The sequence below is a fragment of the Hypanus sabinus genome, chromosome 3, assembly GCF_030144855.1.
Source record: "Hypanus sabinus isolate sHypSab1 chromosome 3, sHypSab1.hap1, whole genome shotgun sequence".
In the NCBI taxonomy this organism is placed as follows: Eukaryota; Metazoa; Chordata; class Chondrichthyes; order Myliobatiformes; family Dasyatidae; genus Hypanus; species Hypanus sabinus.
In genome coordinates, this window is record NC_082708.1 from 158,768,913 (window position 1) to 158,788,622 (window position 19,710).

Genomic DNA, 19,710 nt, shown 5'->3' on the forward strand with positions numbered 1-19,710 from the left:
CAGAGGAAGTGATTTAAGCATGTACGGTAACAACATTTAAAACATACCTAGACACAGACATAGGTGGGAAAGGTATATATGGACCAAACATGGACAACTAGGACTAATTTAGGTGGGAATCTTGCTTGGCATGGACCAGTTGTGCCGAAGACCCTGCTTAACCCTGCTGAAGACACACAGAAACCTACAGAAGACTTTAAAGAACCTATTTATCTAGAATTTTTTTAAACTCTGTTGTCTCATTTCTTCACACTCACCTCTTTCGATCTCACATCATACCCACACTGGGTGTTAATGACATCCTCCTAAAGAAAGAAGGTAATGACACAAAACCATTAGCCAAAGTTGACATTGTTGGGTTATTAATAGCAGATTCTATCAACCTGTGTGTGTGTAGACAACAACCTGCAAATCTGCTTGCATCGTAACATGAATTCAAATGGTTCTGCATCAAACCAGTCTCACACACGGTTAATACAATGCATTTCCAACACAGCTGGAAGATGCACCGGTCCCGATGGAGTCTCACTCCACCAGGCACTGCCCTCCGGATGAGACAATCGCCCACTACCTAGTACTTGCCAAGGTCAGCGAAAGGATGGAAGGCCGTTTGTCAATTTTCATCTCGAGAAGGTGCAGCAAGTGGACTCTGACCTACAGACTGATCCCAGGGACATACACTGAGAGATATAACAACTGCTGCTGGAGGGTCAAAGACACACTGGTCTTCCATTGTGAGATGTCCACAAGCAAATCTATGTTCTGGACTGAAGGAGCCACATGCTGAGGAACACACTGAAGCTCAGTGCAGCCCACGCAAAGGCTGTGTGAGGGAGAACTACAAGTCTGAGTCCAATTTCCACCAGACATTGAAGGGCAAGACTCTGTGTAACAGCCTCATAAACACTTCACTGATGTATTGTTTGAGGAGGAAACATATGTGGTGCTGATGCATTGTAAGAGTGTATTCAATTAATAACACAATGAATGTAGGCAGACATGTACTGATTGTATTTACTGTACATATAATGAATTAAGCACATATTTGATTAAAATAAACTCAAATTCCACGCTGCCGTCTTAAACCAACAGGCCCTGGCTGAGCAGTGATTTAAATCAGCCGCATAGACAGTACAGAAACTGTGGGCTGAAGGGCCTGTTCCCAGGTTGTGCTGCTCCATGCTGGGTCAGTATGAGTGCAGTGATGTCAGAAGACATGCAGCATTCGCTGTAACTGCATTTCAAACACGAGCCCGAGGATCAGCAGTGGATCTTGTAGAAGAAGCCTGGGGGTGGGGGGCATTAGGGCCAATGAAATGGAGGCAATTTCTTTTCATCCTTGGGTTAGAACTTACTTTGATTTCCACTTTTCTTATCTCACTCCTGTACTGACTGACCTATGCTGAATCTACCTTTCAACTGGCAAATTTCTGATCTTCTTGGTCAATTCGTTTTCATTAGTTTCACTGCCTCTGTCTTGCTGTTAAAACTCCTCTTGGCCTTACACAGCCCAGTCCCAATGCCTTTGCCTCTCTAACCATCACTTGCCCTTCAGTACTCTTCTAATTCCCATCACTCCACCACCGGTGGACGTGCCTTCAGCTGGCTGGTATTTCCTTCCTACACTTCACTATCTTTTACCCTTTCATCCTCTCATCCTGTGAACCCACCTTCAAGACTAAGCAATGCTGAACCCTTAAAGGGGCTCCGTCCCGCATTTTGCTTGACTGCCTCCCTGTGAAATAAACCATACCATCATTTATATCAACGCAAGCTGAAGCAGAGCATCTGTTTGAAGAATCTGGAGTAATAATCTGCTGGTGGAAGTCATTAATTTGCATGGGGAAAGGAATTATTGTTGTTTATCTTCAAAATGCTGCAGAAGTTACTGAAGTATTGACATTCCTTCCCCAACCACCCGCTAACAGATACTGCTTGACCCATTGAGTCTCTCCAGCCTACTGAGGACATAGAGGCACTGGTGAGCTTTCTTGGCCACGTGGTTGGACTAGAACAGGCTTATTGGTGATATTCACTCCGAGGAACTCAAAGCTCTCAACCCTCAACCATTAACAGTCTTCTGTGTAAATCTTCAAGAACCTCCCTGTTGATTGGAAGGAATGCTTTACTGCTTAACCCAGGAGTCTTACCGTGGGGTCCTTGGTACAACAGGAGAAGGGCACACCGCAACGTTCCCGACTTGTGTTGCTGTCTGTGCAGTTGAAATAAATGTTTAGGTTCCAGTCATCGGCGCTGTGGGCACCACAGCATTCCCACTGGGGATGGAAAGAGAAGAGATAACTATCTTGGCTGCAAACCATCAGCTTCACACCAGATACACTGCAGGAAACCCTTTTGTACCTGTAGCATTTCACTTTGCAATCAATGTTTAAATATAAATCTAAACATGGGCAACAGTTTACACCACCAGGCCTGGAAAATTACACCTATGAAGAACAACTGGAGCTGCTAGGGTTATTTCCTTTGGAACCGATGAAGCAGTAGAGAGATTGACTGTAGTGTATAAAACTGCAAGGACCTTTCCCCTGGGCAGCACCTTAGCATAGTCAATAGTGCAATCGCGATTGGTTTCTGATTCCCATCGCATTCTGTAAGGAATGAGTACATTCTCCCTGTGACTGCACGGGTTTCCTTTGGGTGCTCAGTCTCCTCCCACACTCCAAAGATGTACGGGTTAGTGTTAGTAAGTTGTGGACGTGCTACGATGGTGCCAGATGCATGGCGACTCTTATGAGCTGCCCCCAGCACAATCCTCGCTGATTTGATTTGATGCGAATGGTGCGTAACTGTATGTTCTAATGCTTCAATGCACCCGTGACAAATAAAGCTAAAACAACTGTTTAATTCCTTAGCAGAATGGCCAAACACGAGAGAAGGTGGATGCACAGATTGAAGTATTTGACAGAAACAATAGAGGGATGATAAGTAAAATGTCTCACCCAGAGGTAGTGGGAGATCTAAGATGCCCACAAGTGGTGACGGTGGTGGAGAGGGACACAACAGGGTCTTTTAAGAGACTTATGGATAGGTACATGGAGCTTAGAAAAATAGAGGGCTATGGGTAACTCTGGGTAATTTCTAAGTACATACAAGTTTGGCACAGCAATGTGGGCTGAAGGGCCTGTATTATGCTGTAGGTTTTCTATGTTTCTAAGAGTGAGAGAGGCAGAAACCCTCCCTTCATTAAAACCTAACTTGGTTATATTTGAAAAACTGTCACCAAACCAGGTTTCGATTAATATGGATGTGACAGGCTGATGCTATGATTCCACCATGGTGATCAATGCTTATCAAATCACAACAGACATTCAGTGCAGCCTGCTTCCGTCGATCAACAACTGCAGATGGTGGAAATCCAAAATAAAATCAAATAATGTCAGACGCACTCAATCGGTCGTGCAGCATCCATGGAGATAGGGAGATCTAATTTCAGATCAACAACCTTTCACTGAAAACAGACAATTAAGATTTAAATTGCAGAGACAAGCAAAGCTGCAACTGTGCACGATGAGGAATGCCACAGTCACTGGAGATTGGAAACAAAGGCTTCTTTCTTATTTCATAGTTCCAGCAATCACCGACTTCTGCACTTCTGCTTGTTTCTGCGCACCACCCCCATCCTTTCTGCCCTCGTTCACCTCCCTTCATTTACAAAAATTAACTTTAAAATAAATTTTGTGATGCATTCTGGTGATTATGAAGCTGATTCTGATTCCTTCAGTTCTGATGAAAGGATATTGATCTGAAGCATTCAGACAGATCAGCTAAGATTACCAAGCACTCACATTCGCGCTTAGACAGCCTGAAGCAGGTCCCTCGTGAGACCACTATGTATTCAACATACATTGGAGAAGAAATAGGCCATTCAGCCCATCGAGTCTCATCTGCCATTCCATCATGACTGATTTATCATCCCTCTCAACCCCATACTTTTGCCTTCTCCTCACAACTAATCAAGAACCCATCAACCTCGTGCAAGTATGTTCATTTTGCCAGTTCCCCAGTTCTGAATCAGTATTTCAGTTTTCTCTCCATAGATGCTGCCTGACCTGCTGAGTGTCTATAGCATTTTTTGTTTTTAATCCAGAACTCACTGCCTGCAAGGGCGCCAGAACAATCATTCAATGCCTGCAAAAGGAATTGAACAGGTACCCGAAAGAGAAGAGGGCTACGGGGAAGAGAAGGGAACCAAATTAACAGCTTTCCTCCACTAAGAGCTACCACAGATGACAGGCCATAAGTCTTCTTCAGGGCAGTGGTATTCTATGGTTTTCGTATCTGTCATCTCTTCACAATCTAAGCTCCATAACCTTGGTTACATTTTGTGAACGTGGTAAAGTTTTGTGAACGGAAAAGCTGTCCTCTGATAGCCCCTAATAACTAGCCACACTAAATGGCTCTCATTCAAGACCTTTCCACTACCCGATGACTTACATATTCCTGTGTGAAGTCAATGAGGTTCTGCAGATCGATGTCATCTCGATAGGCTCTGATGTTCTTGTTAATAAAGAAGTTGAGCTGATCTCTGATCCAGTCCTTGAAGACAAAAGCCAGCACCCCCGCAGTGAGCTCCAGGAAAAAAATTACGCCGAGGAACACAGAGAACTGTTTCAAAACAAGAGAACAGAGTTAAGGAGACTTTAGACACTGGTGCCTTGTGTGTTCATTTAAATCCTCCCTCACTCTTGGGGACGTGTTCATGTGACTGCCTCATAGATCCACTTACAAGTTCATTCCTGACCCCTGTGAAGATTGCTTGTTCTCCCCGTGTACTGCATCAGTTTCCTCAAGGTCACTCCAGTTCACTCCCACATCCAAAGACGTTTTGATAAATTAACAAAATACTCCTCAGAATGGTTAAGAGGCAAAAGAATGAAAGAGGAGTTCATTGGAATGTGAGTGAATAGGTTACGCAGGGTCAAGGAAATGGGGGGCATGGAGGAAGTAGACTCTTTACTTTAATGCCACAGTATCAAGTTTACACAAAGGTTTAAGCCATGCCCCCTTTAGCTAGCATGGATTCAGGGGGCACACTGGCCTCCTGCTGTGCTGAGAATGCTAATAGTGTTATTATTTACTTACAAACTTGAGAAGAAAGGTGTTCTCCCGCAGAGCACCAATACATCCGGCAAATCCCAGAATGAACATCACACCTCCGACAACAAGGAACAGCCAGACTGGATCGAAGCCACCCAAGTCTGTGATGGAGGAAATATTCGACAACACTCCCTGAAAGCCAACAAACAGATACACAGCTCATCGAGTGTAACACAGTCCAAAAATGACAAGCACAATCTGTCTCATTACATTCCTATTTTTTGGACCTACTGGAAAATAAAATATCACCACACTAAAAGAAAGGGCACGTTGGTACAGCAGATCGTGCTGATGCCTCACTGCTCCTGTGTCACATATTTAATCCTGATCTCAGGAATATTCTACTGAGTGGAGCTTGCACATTCTCCCTGTGACTGCGAGGGCTACCCCAGGTGTCTGGTCTGCGAGGGCTACCCCGGGTGTCTGGTCTGCGAGGGCTACCCCGGGTGTCTGGTCTGCGAGGGCTACCCCGGGTGTCTGATCTGCGAGGGCTAACCCAGGTGTCTGGTCTGCGAGGGCTACCCCGGGTGTCTGGTCTGCGAGGGCTACCCCGGGTGTCTGGTCTGCGAGGGCTACCCCGGGTGTCTGGTCTGCGAGGGCTACCCCGGGTGTCTGGTCTGCGAGGGCTACCCCAGGTGTCTGGTCTGCGAGGGCTACCCCAGGTGTCTGGTCTGCGAGGGCTAACCCAGGTGTCTGGTCAGCGAGGGCTACCCCGGGTGTCTGGTCTGCGAGGGCTACCCCGGGTGTCTGGTCTGCGAGGGCTAACCCAGGTGTCTGGTCTGCGAGGGCTACCCCGGGTGTCTGGTCTGCGAGGGCTACCCCGGGTGTCTGGTCTGCGAGGGCTACCCCAGGTGTCTGGTCTGCGAGGGCTACCCCGGGTGTCTGGTCTGCGAGGGCTAACCCAGGTGTCTGGTCTGCGAGGGCTACCCCAGGTGTCTGGTCTGCGAGGGCTACCCCGGGTGTCTGGTCTGCGAGGGCTACCCCGGGTGTCTGGTCTGCGAGGGTACCCCAGCTGTCTGGTCTGCGAGGTCTACCCCGGGTGTCTGGTCTGCGAGGGCTAACCCAGGTGTCTGATTTGCGAGGGCTACCCCAGGTGTCTGGTCTGCGAGGGTTACCCCGGGTGTCTGGTCTGCGAGGGCTACCCCGGGTGTCTGATCTGCGAGGGCTACCCCAGGTGTCTGATTTGCGAGGGCTACCCCGGGTGTCTGGTCTGCGAGGGCTAACCCAGGTGTCTGATTTGCGAGGGCTAACCCAGGTGTCTGATTTGCGAGGGCTACCCCAGGTGTCTGGTCTGCGAGGGCTACCCCAGGTGTCTGGTCTGCGAGGGTTACCCCGGGTGTCTGGTCTGCGAGGGCTACCCCGGGTGTCTGGTCTGCGAGGGCTACCCCGGGTGTCTGATCTGCGAGGGCTACCCCAGGTGTCTGGTCTGCGAGGGCTACCCCGGGTGTCTGATTTGCGAGGGCTACCCCGGGTGTCTGGTCTGCGAGGGCTAACCCAGGTGTCTGATTTGCGAGGGCTACCCCAGGTGTCTGGTTTGCGAGGGCTACCCCAGGTGTCTGGTCTGCGAGGGTTACCCCGGGTGTCTGGTCTGTGAGGGCTACCCCGGGTGTCTGATCTGCGAGGGCTACCCCAGGTGTCTGATCTGCGAGGGCTACCCCGGGTGTCTGGTCTGCGAGGGTTACCCCGGGTGTCTGGTCTGCGAGGGCTACCCCGGGTGTCTGATCTGCGAGGGCTACCCCAGGTGTCTGATCTGCGAGGGCTACCCCGGGTGTCTGGTCTGCGAGGGCTACCCCAGGTGTCTGGTCTGCGAGGGCTACCCCAGGTGTCTGGTCTGCGAGGGCTACCCCGGGTGTCTGGTCTGCGAGGGCTACCCCGGGTGTCTGATCTGCGAGGGCTAACCCGGGTGTCTGGTCTGCGAGGGCTACCCCAGGTGTCTGGTTTCCTCCCACATGTCGGTAGGTCAAATGGCCACTGTATATCACTCCTTGTGTAGGTAGGAGACACCAGAACAAAGATGCACAACGAGCGTGTGAAGGTATAGGTTGCAGAGGTCTAGAGAAGGAATAGAATTGGGGAAAATCTGAATGCAGGCATGGACTCCATGGGAAGAATAGCCTTCTTTGACGTCATAAGAAAATACAGCATGAATGCAAGGTTTACCATATCACCTGTACTGAGTTAGTGACAACTTTTGCATGCCATCCAAAGATCAGTCCGTATCTAACTACATCAAAGTAGTATAAAAGGAAAAAGAAATCAGACTGTGAGTATAGTGTTACAGTCGCAAGGCCGCAAGGAGGAAGACTGAGCTCAAGAATCCTTCTTGTCATTCTAAGACTATTGAACAGTTCCTTAGTATGATAAGAAGGACTCTTGCTCTCACAATCTACCTCATTATGGTCTTGCAACTTGTTCTCTCTCTACACTGCACTTTCTCTGTAACTGTAACACTATGCTCACATCTGATTTACTTTTCCTTTCGTACCACCTCGATGGGGAAGAAACAGGCGAGAAGGATGCCACTTTAGAAGAGATGAGCCAGAGGGTGGTAAATCTTTGGAATCATTATCACAGACAGCTGTCATTGAATACATTTAAAGTGCAGGCTGATAGGTTCTTGATTAGTAAGGGTGTCAAAGGTTACAGGGAGAGGGCAGGAGAATGGGGTTGAGGGGGAGAATAAATCAGCCATGATGGAATGGCAGAGCACACCCAGTGGGCCGAAAGGCCTAATTCTATTCCTAAATCTCATGGTCTTATGGTCTAAATATACATGATTGGTTCAGAGATGATCAGTAAAACTCTAATAATCCAGCATCATTGGGAATTTGGTGATGCCAAAATGCAGGATTTCAGGATTGGACATTACTCCATATACCCATTTTACTTTTTAACTGGTCACACTTAAGTACAACTATACAATCACCCATTGATTTTAGAGGAAACCTGGTGAGTTTCACTGGTGAATTTCAGCTTGTCAGGATAGTCCTGGTCACAAACAGGGGCAAAAGCTTAGGGTTAGTGGAGAAAGAGTTAAATAGGACCTTAGCGATTTCCCGCAGTGGATGATGGGTATATGGAACAAGCTGCCCCCGAGAAAGTGGTTGAGCCAGATATGAAAATAACATTAAAAAGTCATTTGGTACATGCATAGGATAGGCTTTGAGGGACATTGGCCAAACATGAGCAAAATGGACTAGGTTAGGTAGGCAGGTTGGTTAGTGTGGATGAGTTGGGCTGAAGGGTCTGTACTACTTCACAACAAACATCCCCACATCACTGACTCCTGGTGTCCCTGAGCCTAACTCACATTGCGTATTCACAGTGCAGAGTAACAGGTAATTCTAGACCATAAGGATACCCGAATGACCAGATAGAAAGTTACTGGAGTTTTACTGCAGTCAGGGTCTGCTCAATGGAGACCAAGCCTTGTTTCCGTGGTGTTATCCAGACCTTTTAAGTGTGCAGCTTTAAAAAATTACTCGTATCACAGTCACTGGCTGGGAGGGGATTTCTTTGCTGAACCACAAAGTCAGTAACTGCAGCCAGAGCACATGAAAATAACTTGCAAAACTTAACTAGCTCAGTTTTATCTCGATCTAATTTATCAGAAACTAGAACAGGATCAAGTGCACACCTATTTCACCAGGAGGCAGACAAAACAGACCTCAGCAATCAGCACTACCCCTTAACATGAGAAACCGCAGTACTGTGAAGGCCACAAAACCAGTGTTTAAATGCAATGTTTTCCTATATACAGTATATATGAAAGTCACTGACTACAAAAGAATTATGAATGCATATCTTGAATGTCATAAATCAATGTGGACAATAAAATGTTGTTTGGGCCAAGGGTATCATTCATTCATAAACACACACACACACACACACACTCGCTTCTCGTCTCTGTCTACTGGGTGTCAGCTTGTTGGCAATCTTTGACAGTCACAGGAATCCGAAAGGAGGTGGGGGGTAGGGAGGAGGGTCGGAGTGTGCAAGGGAAAATGATACCCATGAAAGGAAAGAGGAAGTTATGAGTGCACTGCTGTAAAGCTGGAGCCTCACAGTGCCAGATTCATAAAACATAGGAGCAGATTAAAGCTATTTGGCCCTTCGAGTCTGCTCCGCATTCCAACATGGCTGATTTTATTATCCCTCTCAGCCCCTGCCTTCTCCCCATAACCTCTGGCAGCCTTACTAATTGAGAATCTATCAACCTCCACTTGAAATATACCCAAAGCCTTGGCCTCCATAGCTGTCTGTGATAAAGAATTCCACAGATACACCACCTCCAGGCTAACGAAATTCCTCCTCATCTCTATTCTAAATGGATGTCCCTCTATTCTGAGGCTGTGCCCTCTGGCCCTAGACCCTACCTCTCTATAGGTTTCCATGAGATCCCCCTTCATTCTTCTAAACTCCGTGAGTACAGGCCCAGAGCCATCGAACACTCCTCATATGTTAACACTTTCATTCCTCGACTCATTCTCGTGAACTTCCTATGTACGCAGCACATCTGTTCTTCGATAAGGGGCCCAAAGCTGATCAGAAAACCCCGAGCAGTCGAAATCGACGCCTTATAAAGGCTCAGCATTACATCCTTGCTTTAATATTCTAGTCCTTTCAAAACTAATGGGTAACATTACATTTGCCTTCCTTACCATCGACTCAACATGCGATTTAACCTTTAGGGAATCCTGCATGAGGACTCCCAAGTCTCTTTGCACACGTGTTTTCTGAATTTTCTCCCCTTTTAGAAAATATTCTATGCCTTTATTCCTTCTACCAAAGTGCATTACCATACTCTTCCAAAACTATATTTAATCTGCCACCTCAAAACTTATTCTCCTAATCTATCCCAGTCCTCTGCAGACTCCCTGCTTCCTCAACACTTCCTGCAGGAGGACCCATCTTCATATCGTCCACAAACTTGGCCACAAAGCTATCAATTCTGTCATCAGTCTTAATCTGTGCTGATTTGCATAGTTTCCGTGTAACTGGATGGGTTTCCTCTTTCCCAAACACGCGGCATTGGGAGACAAGTTTGTCATGGTCAATTGTTGCTACTGTGATTCAGTGGGCTGATGGCCTGTTCCCATGCCACGTGGCTCTCTGACTTTAATTGTGGGTCCACACTTGAGACAGGATGTAAATGACACCAGAAAGGAGATTTCTTTCCCCATTGGAGGCTGATGTTAGGCTGTCTTTAAGGAGAGTGAAACCTCACAAGGTGGCAGGCCCTGATTGAGTACCCGGTAAGGCTCTGAAAACCTGTGCCAACAAACTGACAGGAGTATTCAAGGACATTTTCAAACTCTCACTGCTACAGTCAAAAGTTCCCACCTGCTTCCAAAAAGCAACAATCATACCAGTGCCAAAGAAGAGTAGTGTGAGGTGCCTTAATGGCTATCGCCCAGTAACGCTCATATCTACGATGATGAAATGCTTTGAGAGTTGGTTATGACTAGACTGAACTCCTGCCTCAGCAAGGACCTGGATCCATTGCAATTTGCCTATTGCCATAATAGGTCTGCAGCAGACGCAATCTCAATGGCTCTTCACATGGCCTTAGGTTACCTGGACAATACAAACACTTACGTCAGGATGCTGTTTGTTGACTATAGCTCAGCATTTAACACCATCATTGCCACATTCCTGATTGATGAGCTACAGAACCTGGGCCTCTGTACTTCTCTCTGAAATTGGACCCTTGACTTCCTAACTGGAAGACCACAATCTGTGCGGATCGGTGATAATATTTCCAACTGGTGATAACTGAAAATGCAGCTCTGAAGATGGAGCAGACCGCGCATTCAACAAAGATTCTCACGGGACTGTGCGGTTGTGCGACCCTCTTCAAGATCAGATGGCTATAACATCGAATGAAATGCCACAGTCTTAAGTTAATGAGGTCAGCTTGACTTAGAGCTCATGTGTGTGAGTGGGATTTTGGTCAATGTGAGGTCAACCGGATTGAAAGTGAACATCACCAATAGCCTGTCTTGGTCTAACCACAAAGATGACACGGCCAAGAAAGCTCACCAGTGCCTCTACTTCCTCAGGAGTCTAAAAAAATTTGGCATATCCCATTTATCCTTCTCTAACTTTTCAGTGCACCATCAAAGGCGTCCTATCTGGATGCATCGCGGCTTGGTATGGCAACTGCTCTGTCCATGACTGCAAGAAATGGCAGCGTTGTAGCCACAGCTCAGTCCATCCTGGAATTCAGCCTCCCTCCATGGACTCTGTCTATACATCAGTGCATCAGAAAGACAAGCAGCATGATGAAAGACCCCGCCAGCCCTGGACATTCCGCAGCATCAGGCAGAAGGTGAAAGTATTTACCATCGGACTCAAGAAGAGCTTCTCTTCAACTGTTGCAAGACTAGTAAACGGTTCCTGAGTACAATAAGATGGACTCCTGACTTTACAATCTACCTTGTTATGACCTTCCAACTTATTATCTACCTGCACTACACTTCCTCTGTAACTGTAACACTCTATTCTGCATTCTGTTATTGGTTTCCCTTGTACTACACTACTGAGCAAAAGTCTTAGGCACCCTAGCGAGATATATGTGCCCAAGACTTCTGCACAATATTGTACTTCGATTCATTGTTGTAACAAAATAATCTGTATGGACTGCATGCAAGGCAAATTTTTCCACTATCTTATTACATGGCAATAATAACCCAATCAACAAAATTCAGGTTATGTTTCAATCATTGCAAAAAATAAGTTAATTCAGTAAAATGCAAAAGGCTGTTGATCCAAGAATGTGTTCACAAGCTCTGGTTCGGACCGAGTGCGTGACCCCCAAGGGGGAGACAGAGTTCATGACATATACTTGTTGAAATTATCCAAATGATTATTAATGACTCAGTTATTATCCCATCTACTTCCTCCCACTTCTCTAGACAATGCTACAACGAACTTCTGTGTTCATTGTTTTGTGCCTGTTGGGGAACTATGAGGGAGAAAGTGAAGTGTGCATTGACTATTCATTAAATAACACCACTACATACTGGGGGCTGCTAATAAATTCCCAAAGCATTGTGGAAGTTCAAGTTCCAGTTTAGAACATTACAGGCCTTTCAGCCCACAATGTTGTGTTGACCATGTAACCTATTCTAGAAACTGCTTAGAATTTTCCTACCGCATAGCCCTCTATTTTCCTAAGCTCCATGTACCAATTGTCATTCAACAATACACATGTACACAGCCAAACGAAACAGCATTCCTCCAAGGCCAAGGTGCAAAACTTAGTACCACACAGCACATAGCACACAGGTCATGCTCTCTTCTCGCTGCTGCCATCAGGAAGGTGGTACAGGAGTCTCAGGACCCAAACCACTAGGTTCAGGAACAGTTATTACCCCTCAACCCCTTGAACAAGCGGAGATAACCACTTGCCCCATAAGTCAACTATTCCCCCTATGGAAACACTTTCAAGGACTCTTTATCTCATGTTCTTGATATTTATTGTTTATTTATTTATTATTATTTTCTCTTTTGTACTTCCACATTGATTGTTTGTCTATCCTGTTCTCTGCAGTCTTTCATTTATTCTATTGTGGTTCTTGGATTTACTGTGTATACCCACAAGAAAATAAATCTCAGGATTGTATACGGTGACTTTGATAATAAGTTGACTTTGTACTTTGCCTTATTGAGGCATAGGTTTACAAAGATGTCCTTGTCGTTTGGGAGGCTTATGATGGAGCTGGCACTTGGAGGGCTCTGGGCATGGGGACAAGACAAGTCATTGGGCATGCATTGTTGGACACAAAGATGTTAGTGTTGGATGTCCATTGGCAGATGGGGGTTGTTGGGGAGGGTGGAGGTGATATAATGTGGTGTTGTTGAAGAACGTCATACCTTGGAGGTCTCCAAGTTCAATGCTGAAGGAGAAGGGAAAAAGTGACAATTGCCTCTGGTCAACAGTGGGCATCCCCCAGTGCAATGTGGCCAAAGAACCCCCACAATGTCCTTGAGGACAGAGCAACAGAAACACTCTTTCTCCTTGCAGTTCCAACAAAGTAACTCTTTTCACCCACCTTCTCCCTTAACCATTAATTATTGAAGTAATGGCTCTTAGGTACAGAACAGGGCATCTTCTAGTATTCATCTTGTGTGATCAGTGACCCTTACCTTCTCATTCCACGCCCACAGTCCGACTCCGAGAAAGGCCACTCCCAAAAACTGGAAAACAAGATGGAAAATCGTTGGACATTCAAATATAGTGGCTTTATTACCACAGAGACATCATCATCATAGCATGAGATAAGGCCCTTTGGCTCAACTTGTCCAGGCCACCTAGACGTCTACTTAAGCTTTTCTATCCATGAACTTTTCCAAATGTCCTTTAAATGTTGTTACTTTATCTGTCTCCACCACTTCCTCTGGCAGCTCATTCCATCTACCCACCAACCCCTCTGAGAATTTGCTTCTCAGATCCATTTTAAATCTTTCCTCTCTCAGCTTAAACCTACGCTTTCTGGCTTTAGATTCCTCTACCCTGGGATAAAGATTGTGACTATTGACCCTATCTATGCTCCTTATGATTTTATAAACCTTTATAAGGTCGCTGCTCAGTCTCTTTTGCTCCAAGCAAAACAGTCCCGGCCCATCCAGTCTCTTCTTGTAACTCAAGATCTTCCAGCAACATCCTTCTGAATACTTTCTGCATCCTACCAAGCTTAATCACATCTTCCCTGTAGTATGGTGACCAGAACTGTACACAATACTCCAAGTGCAGTTTTGCCGATGTCCCAAGCAGCTGTAACATCTCGCATATTCCATTCCTCAACCAATGAAGCCAAGCATCTTCACCGTCTAATCTACCCATGTCACCACTTTGAGGAAACTATATACTTTCCCCTTGCATCATTCTGCTCACCAACACTCACCGGTGTCCTGTCAATCATTGTGTACAATGTGCCCTGATTTAACTTCATATGCATCACCTTACTCTTCCTGAGTCAAATTCCATCTGCCATATCTTGGCCCACTTGCTCAGATTACTAATAATTTCCGGTGAATTTTATCAAAGAGCTCCTTCCTGTGTGCACTTTAGTTATGGGACTTTTTAAAGCTATTAAAAGTCTTTGTTTTTGAAGCTACTTCCTCCCACTTATGATTTTGTGGGATTTTACAGAGGTTAATGTAAGCTTTAATCTTTAATATTTATTTGGGCACATGTTTCAAAAACAATTAGGCAATTTTATCATCAGGGAGGATGCCTTTTGAGTCATTGTGGTTGTGATGGCTGCTTACAGTAAATAATAACAATGAAGCAGCGGAGAGATGATAAGAACGATGAATGGAGTCCACACAGCTCGTCGAGCTGTTCTGCCAATCAATAACCTTGTGGCCCATCAGCTACCTTGTTCACTTGCACCCACAGCTGCAGATCCTTTGAAGTCTAAAAACCTAACAAGCTCAGCATTACATGCAATCACAAGGAAGGCACGCTAGTGCTTTCTTAGGAGATTAAGGAGGTTAGGCTTTAAATTGCACACTCGAACAAACTTCTACAGATGCGTTGACAGATGTATCGTGACTAGTTGCATCCTAGTCTCATACAACAATTCACATATCCATGAATGTAAGAAGCTTCCCAAACCTCCTCACCAGCAAAAGTATCTACATCCATCAAAGATTTATACCATCTGGGCCATGCCATTTTCTCGCAGTTATCATCAGGCAGGAGATACAGAAGGTTTCAGTTACTCAAGAACAGCTAATTTCCTTCAGTCATTCAGTTCTTGAACCAACCAGCACATCCTTAATCACCAGTTTACAACTTTGATCAATTTGCACAAAAATGGACTTGTATTTTTTCTAATTGTTCCTTGCAAAGAAATTTATATACAATTCATGTCTAACCCTCTCACCATGGCTCGTAATAAACCAGGCTTGTTAGCTGACTCTGGCGACCAGCCACATGGCTCTCACTGCATGAGTAACAGTGTGAAGGCCATCTTCAGTAAGCAACATAGGTCTAAGGTTTGTATGATTCGGGTTCAACCCAACCAGAAAGTTGGAATATTCCATTGAGGGATTGGAAATTGTGCTGAATGCTATACAAATTCTGCCCCATGCAAAGTTACCATCCACCAAGACCTTACACCGGCATAAAATTAACAAGGAAGTATATTTACAGATATTTCAACTTTAACAAACAGTTAGTGGAAAAAGAAAAAGGGCCTGTTACAGTTAAACCAGTCTAAATGTGCACATAAACATTGTAGCTCATTTCTGGATAGTTGGGTGCTTTGCTTTAATTAGTCACACACTGAACCCACATTCTGTGTGACGGACACCAGCCACAGTTCAAACTTCCCCTGAAGATTGTTATGAATGAACTGGCTAACTCATAAGTATTGGCACTTCCTCCTTAGAACCATTCATCTGCAGAACGCATGTCTTACAACAGAGTCTCCCCTTTGGGCGGGGTTCTGCCAGCATCTTCCCTTGTGCTTTTCTTCACACCTCCTTCCACTACCAACCCCTGCCAACAAAAGACGCAAAGCCAACCCACTGTCTCCTAGAAATCTGATGCTGCCAAACTCTCTCAAATGGTCCATGGCATCCCACTGGACAGCATGTTATCAACAAACCCAATGAGCTGGCTCAAAATTCCTAAACTGGGCCAACGATTCCTTCCCTCAGCAGAAACCAAAATACTAAACTGTAAAGCTTAACTAACAGAACACGCTGCACTTTACTGAAAACTGCAGAAAATAAAACACTTAACAGAACAACAATAATAATACAATAAAACACGTTCTTAACCAGGGCTTACATATTATTTTGTGAATGTTGCTTATAAAACGCTACATACCAGTGATACTGCTGCAAGTATTTTATTGTACCTGTGTACACATGCACTTGTTCATATGGCAATAAACTCAACTCACTTGAATTTAGTCAATGGACAAGTCCACAGCTGTTCAGAGTGTAGGATTTTAAAGATTTTAAAGATTTTAAAGACTCTGTGTAAAGTAGTTTATTCCTGACTCAGTAATAAATGGTAAAACACTTAATTTGAGGTAATAACCATTGGTGCTGGGAGAAAGATTTTCTGTCATCTCTGTTAAATCCCTTAAGAATTTATGTTCCATAGAAGATTGGATACCTCCTCTGCCCCTTGCTCTTTCTGAGAACTCCTCCAGTCCCACAAAAACCAAGAGCTCAGTGCTCATCCAGTTCCAATTTCCCAAGCATTCCCAGTTTCCAACACTCCAACAACCTACAGTCGTCCCTTCTACAGATGAACATCGTGCTCCAGAGTTCTCTCCTCCCCTCTTCCCTATAGCTTACTTCTTCCACCGAGGATCTGTCTGTCTTCCAGTTCAGTCTTACACATCCCACAACCTAGAGGGCCATTTGTCCTTTAAGGTCCATGCCAGCTCCAAGCAGAACAATCCCATCCCCCTTTCCTTGATTCCGTGAATCCCTGCAACTTATTAGTGTTGGTTTATTATTGCCACATGTAGCAAGGTCCAGTGAAAAGCTTTTGTTTGCATTCCCATCCAGTTCAGATCATTGCATACACAAGTTTTTTTTAACAAAATATACTTTATTCAAAAATAAAATTATGTACAATAAACCATTCAATGTCTCTCAATCCTTTACAAATGTTTCCATTACGGTCTTTATATGTCCACACTTTTAGCCAACCACATGGCACTCTGTTGGTTCGTATTTACATACCCTTGTTGAGGGGTATACTCCCTGCCACCCTACCCCTCAACTCCCGTGGCAGAAGAACTCTAAACAGTGGTCCTTCCTCACCAGACCCTTGCGGTGGGTGCACCAAGTTTGCGTGCGTCCCTCAGCATGTACTCCTGCAGCCGAGAATGCGCCAGTCGGCGCATCTCCGTGTGTACATTGAGATAGTAAAAAGAAAAGCAGAATGCAGACTTTAGTGTTGCAGATGTCAGCAAAGTGCAAGGTGGATTGGGGGATCAAGGGTACATCTCTAGTAAATGAGAGGTCCAGTCAAGAGTCAGATAATAGAAATATAGTAGCTGTCCGCGAGCCTGGCAGTCCATAGAAACACCTTTTTGAACCTTCTGCCCAACAGGAAAGGAGACAAGAGAGAATGAAGTGGGTTCAGTATTTATTATGCTGATTGCTTTCTCAAGGACGTGAGAAGTGAAGACAGAGCCAGTCAGGGGAGGCTAGTTTGCATAATAGGCTGTGCTCACAACTCTGCAATTGTTTGCAACCTTTGCCAGATGATTTGATATACTGTGCCAAGCTGTGATACAACTGATGAGATGCTCTCTATAAAATGTGGTGAGTTATCAGGCTCATGCCAAATTTCCTTAGCCTTCTGAGAAACCAAAAGACATTGGCGTGCTTTCCCGAGCATAGCCAACCCCACCCCCTCCTTCGATTCTCTGTCACCAAACTACAATAACAGGGAATTTACAAAGGCCAATTAACCTACCAGCTTATTACTGGATGAGAGAGAAAACCGAAGCACCCAGGGGACCCCTCCAGCCGCAGGGCGAACACAGACAGTAGAAGTCGGGATCAATCCTTGGTCCCGGGAGCTGAGAGGCGGTTAACCTGATATCCCCTTATGTGGCCTGATGTTAAATTCTGTTTGAAAACAAACCTGTGAAGGACCTTGAGATGACTGCCACATTACAGTCACTGCATAAACATGTCATATTATATTCCATTCTAGAGACACTTCGTCTTATTTACAATCCACTGTCAGCCAACATCAAATAGACACTGAGAAGGCAAGCCAGACAGCACCAGATCAGCAGAGGATATCAGAGATACAGGACATGCATCCAGCTCTGATGTACTACAAGGTCATTGATTCTCTTTCACAGAAGCTGCCTGACCTGCCGAGCGTTCCCACAGGGTTTTATTTCAGACGTCCAGCATCGGCAGGGCTTGGCTCTTCCCTTTCCAGTGTTAATGTGACAACGTCACCGCCCGGATTAGAGGACATGAAATAAAAGGTGTGGCTAGACAAACAAGGGTTTGTGTTCTCTGAAGTGAAGCAGGCTGAGTGGAGACCTGATAAAGCTTATAAGATTATGATTGGTGTGGACACACAGATAGTATCTTTATCCCAGAGTTGAAATACCCAATACTTGAGTGCGTACATTTAAGGTGAGGGGGGTGTGGTGAACTACTTATACCTGTCTGGACACGCCCCCTGCTGACTGCTCCTGTGGCTCCTCCCACAGACCCCTGTATAAAGGCGATCAAGGCCTGAGCCCGGCCCTCAGTCTCCAGGATGTAGTATGGTGGTCACTCACTGCTTGTTCCTTCTTCCAGTCAATAAAAGCCGATATCTCGCCTTCACGTCTCAGAGTGAGTTATTGATGGTGCATCAGGGGGAAGGCTCAAAGTAGATACGTGGAGCAGGTTACTTTTTAAACAGAGTGGTGAATGCCTGGAATGTGCTGCCAGAGGTGGCAGAGGAGGGAGGTACGATGGTGATGTAGAAGAGGCTATTAGACAGGTAAATAAATATGCAGAGAATGGAAGGATATAGACCGTGTTCAGGCAGAAGAGATTAAGTATCATTATATTTACAGTAACTGACAGAGGGCAGAGCTTAGTCGAGATGGCGCTAAACGGCGACTCCTTTGCTTGCATCTTCGGAAACAGCTCCATTTCCATCTTTATTATCTTTATTTTTTCTTTTCAGGGTTCTTTTGAAGACCCTGACCTGGAGTTACGTGCTGACTTTGGCTAATTGCGGGAGTGGAACCCACTCATGGGGTGTCACAACTGGCCGTTGTCTGACATGCCAAGGGTGAGGCCTAAGAGTTCGGCTCACCTTTGGAGGCCTAGGATCTTAGGGCTCTGGAGACGGGCGGATCGAAGGTCGGTGTCCCGGACCAGTGTGTCATGGCAACTGGAAGGCCTTTGGCTCTGTACCCAGAGACCTGAGATATTTGGGCATAGATGAAACAGACTTTTAACATCGTAAGCCAGTGACTTGTTTGTAATGTCTCCCCTCTCGGTGTGAAACGGAGACATCTCTTTCTCCCTTATTGGGCAGAGGGAGAGCCTGTGGTATGTCGAATGTGAATGCGTAGTCTTTGGGGTAACTGCAAGTCTGTGTCTTTGCTGTATCTTTGCTCACGCTTGAGTGTTCAGTGGCGGGTGCCGATGCTTTTTTTTGTCAGTGGGGGGAGGGGGATTGTTGCTTGTTGCTGCTTACATGCGGGAGGGAGGGGAGCTGGGGGTCTTTGGGGTTCTAACATTTAACTGTCATTCATTCTTTGGAGGCACTCCTCTGTTTTCATGGATGGTTGTGAAGAAAAGGCATTTCAGGATGTATACTGTATACATTTCCCTGACATTAAAGTGGATTCTTCAACCTTTGAAACCTTAACAGACCCTTCCAGCACAATGAGCCTGCGCCGTCCAATTAAACTACTAACCTGTAAGTCTTGAGTGTTCAGCGTCGAGCGGGCAGCGGAGTCCGTGGAAGCAGAGTCCTGGGCTTTGGCTAAGTGGGCTTCAGCGTAAGGGGACTTCGGTAAGCCTGTGTGATTGCTCGCTGAGGGGAAGAAGGTAAGGTCGCTAGGTGCTTTTTAGACTTAT

General features: G+C 45.7%; 1 protein-coding gene across 2 annotated transcripts in view; it reads right to left on the reverse strand.

The window, feature by feature from the left end:
* Positions 1-19,710, reverse strand: part of tspan5a (tetraspanin 5a) — a 101,757-nt gene that overhangs the window by 8,193 nt on the left and 73,854 nt on the right. For both annotated transcript variants that reach the window (XM_059965438.1, XM_059965437.1), the window contains exons 2-6: positions 13,270-13,320; positions 5,104-5,250; positions 4,456-4,626; positions 2,151-2,276; positions 258-305 (exon numbers count right to left, since the gene is read on the reverse strand). In XM_059965438.1, coding sequence (XP_059821421.1) covers positions 258-305; positions 2,151-2,276; positions 4,456-4,626; positions 5,104-5,250; positions 13,270-13,320 — 543 coding nt within the window. The remainder of the gene's footprint in view (positions 1-257; positions 306-2,150; positions 2,277-4,455; positions 4,627-5,103; positions 5,251-13,269; positions 13,321-19,710) is intronic.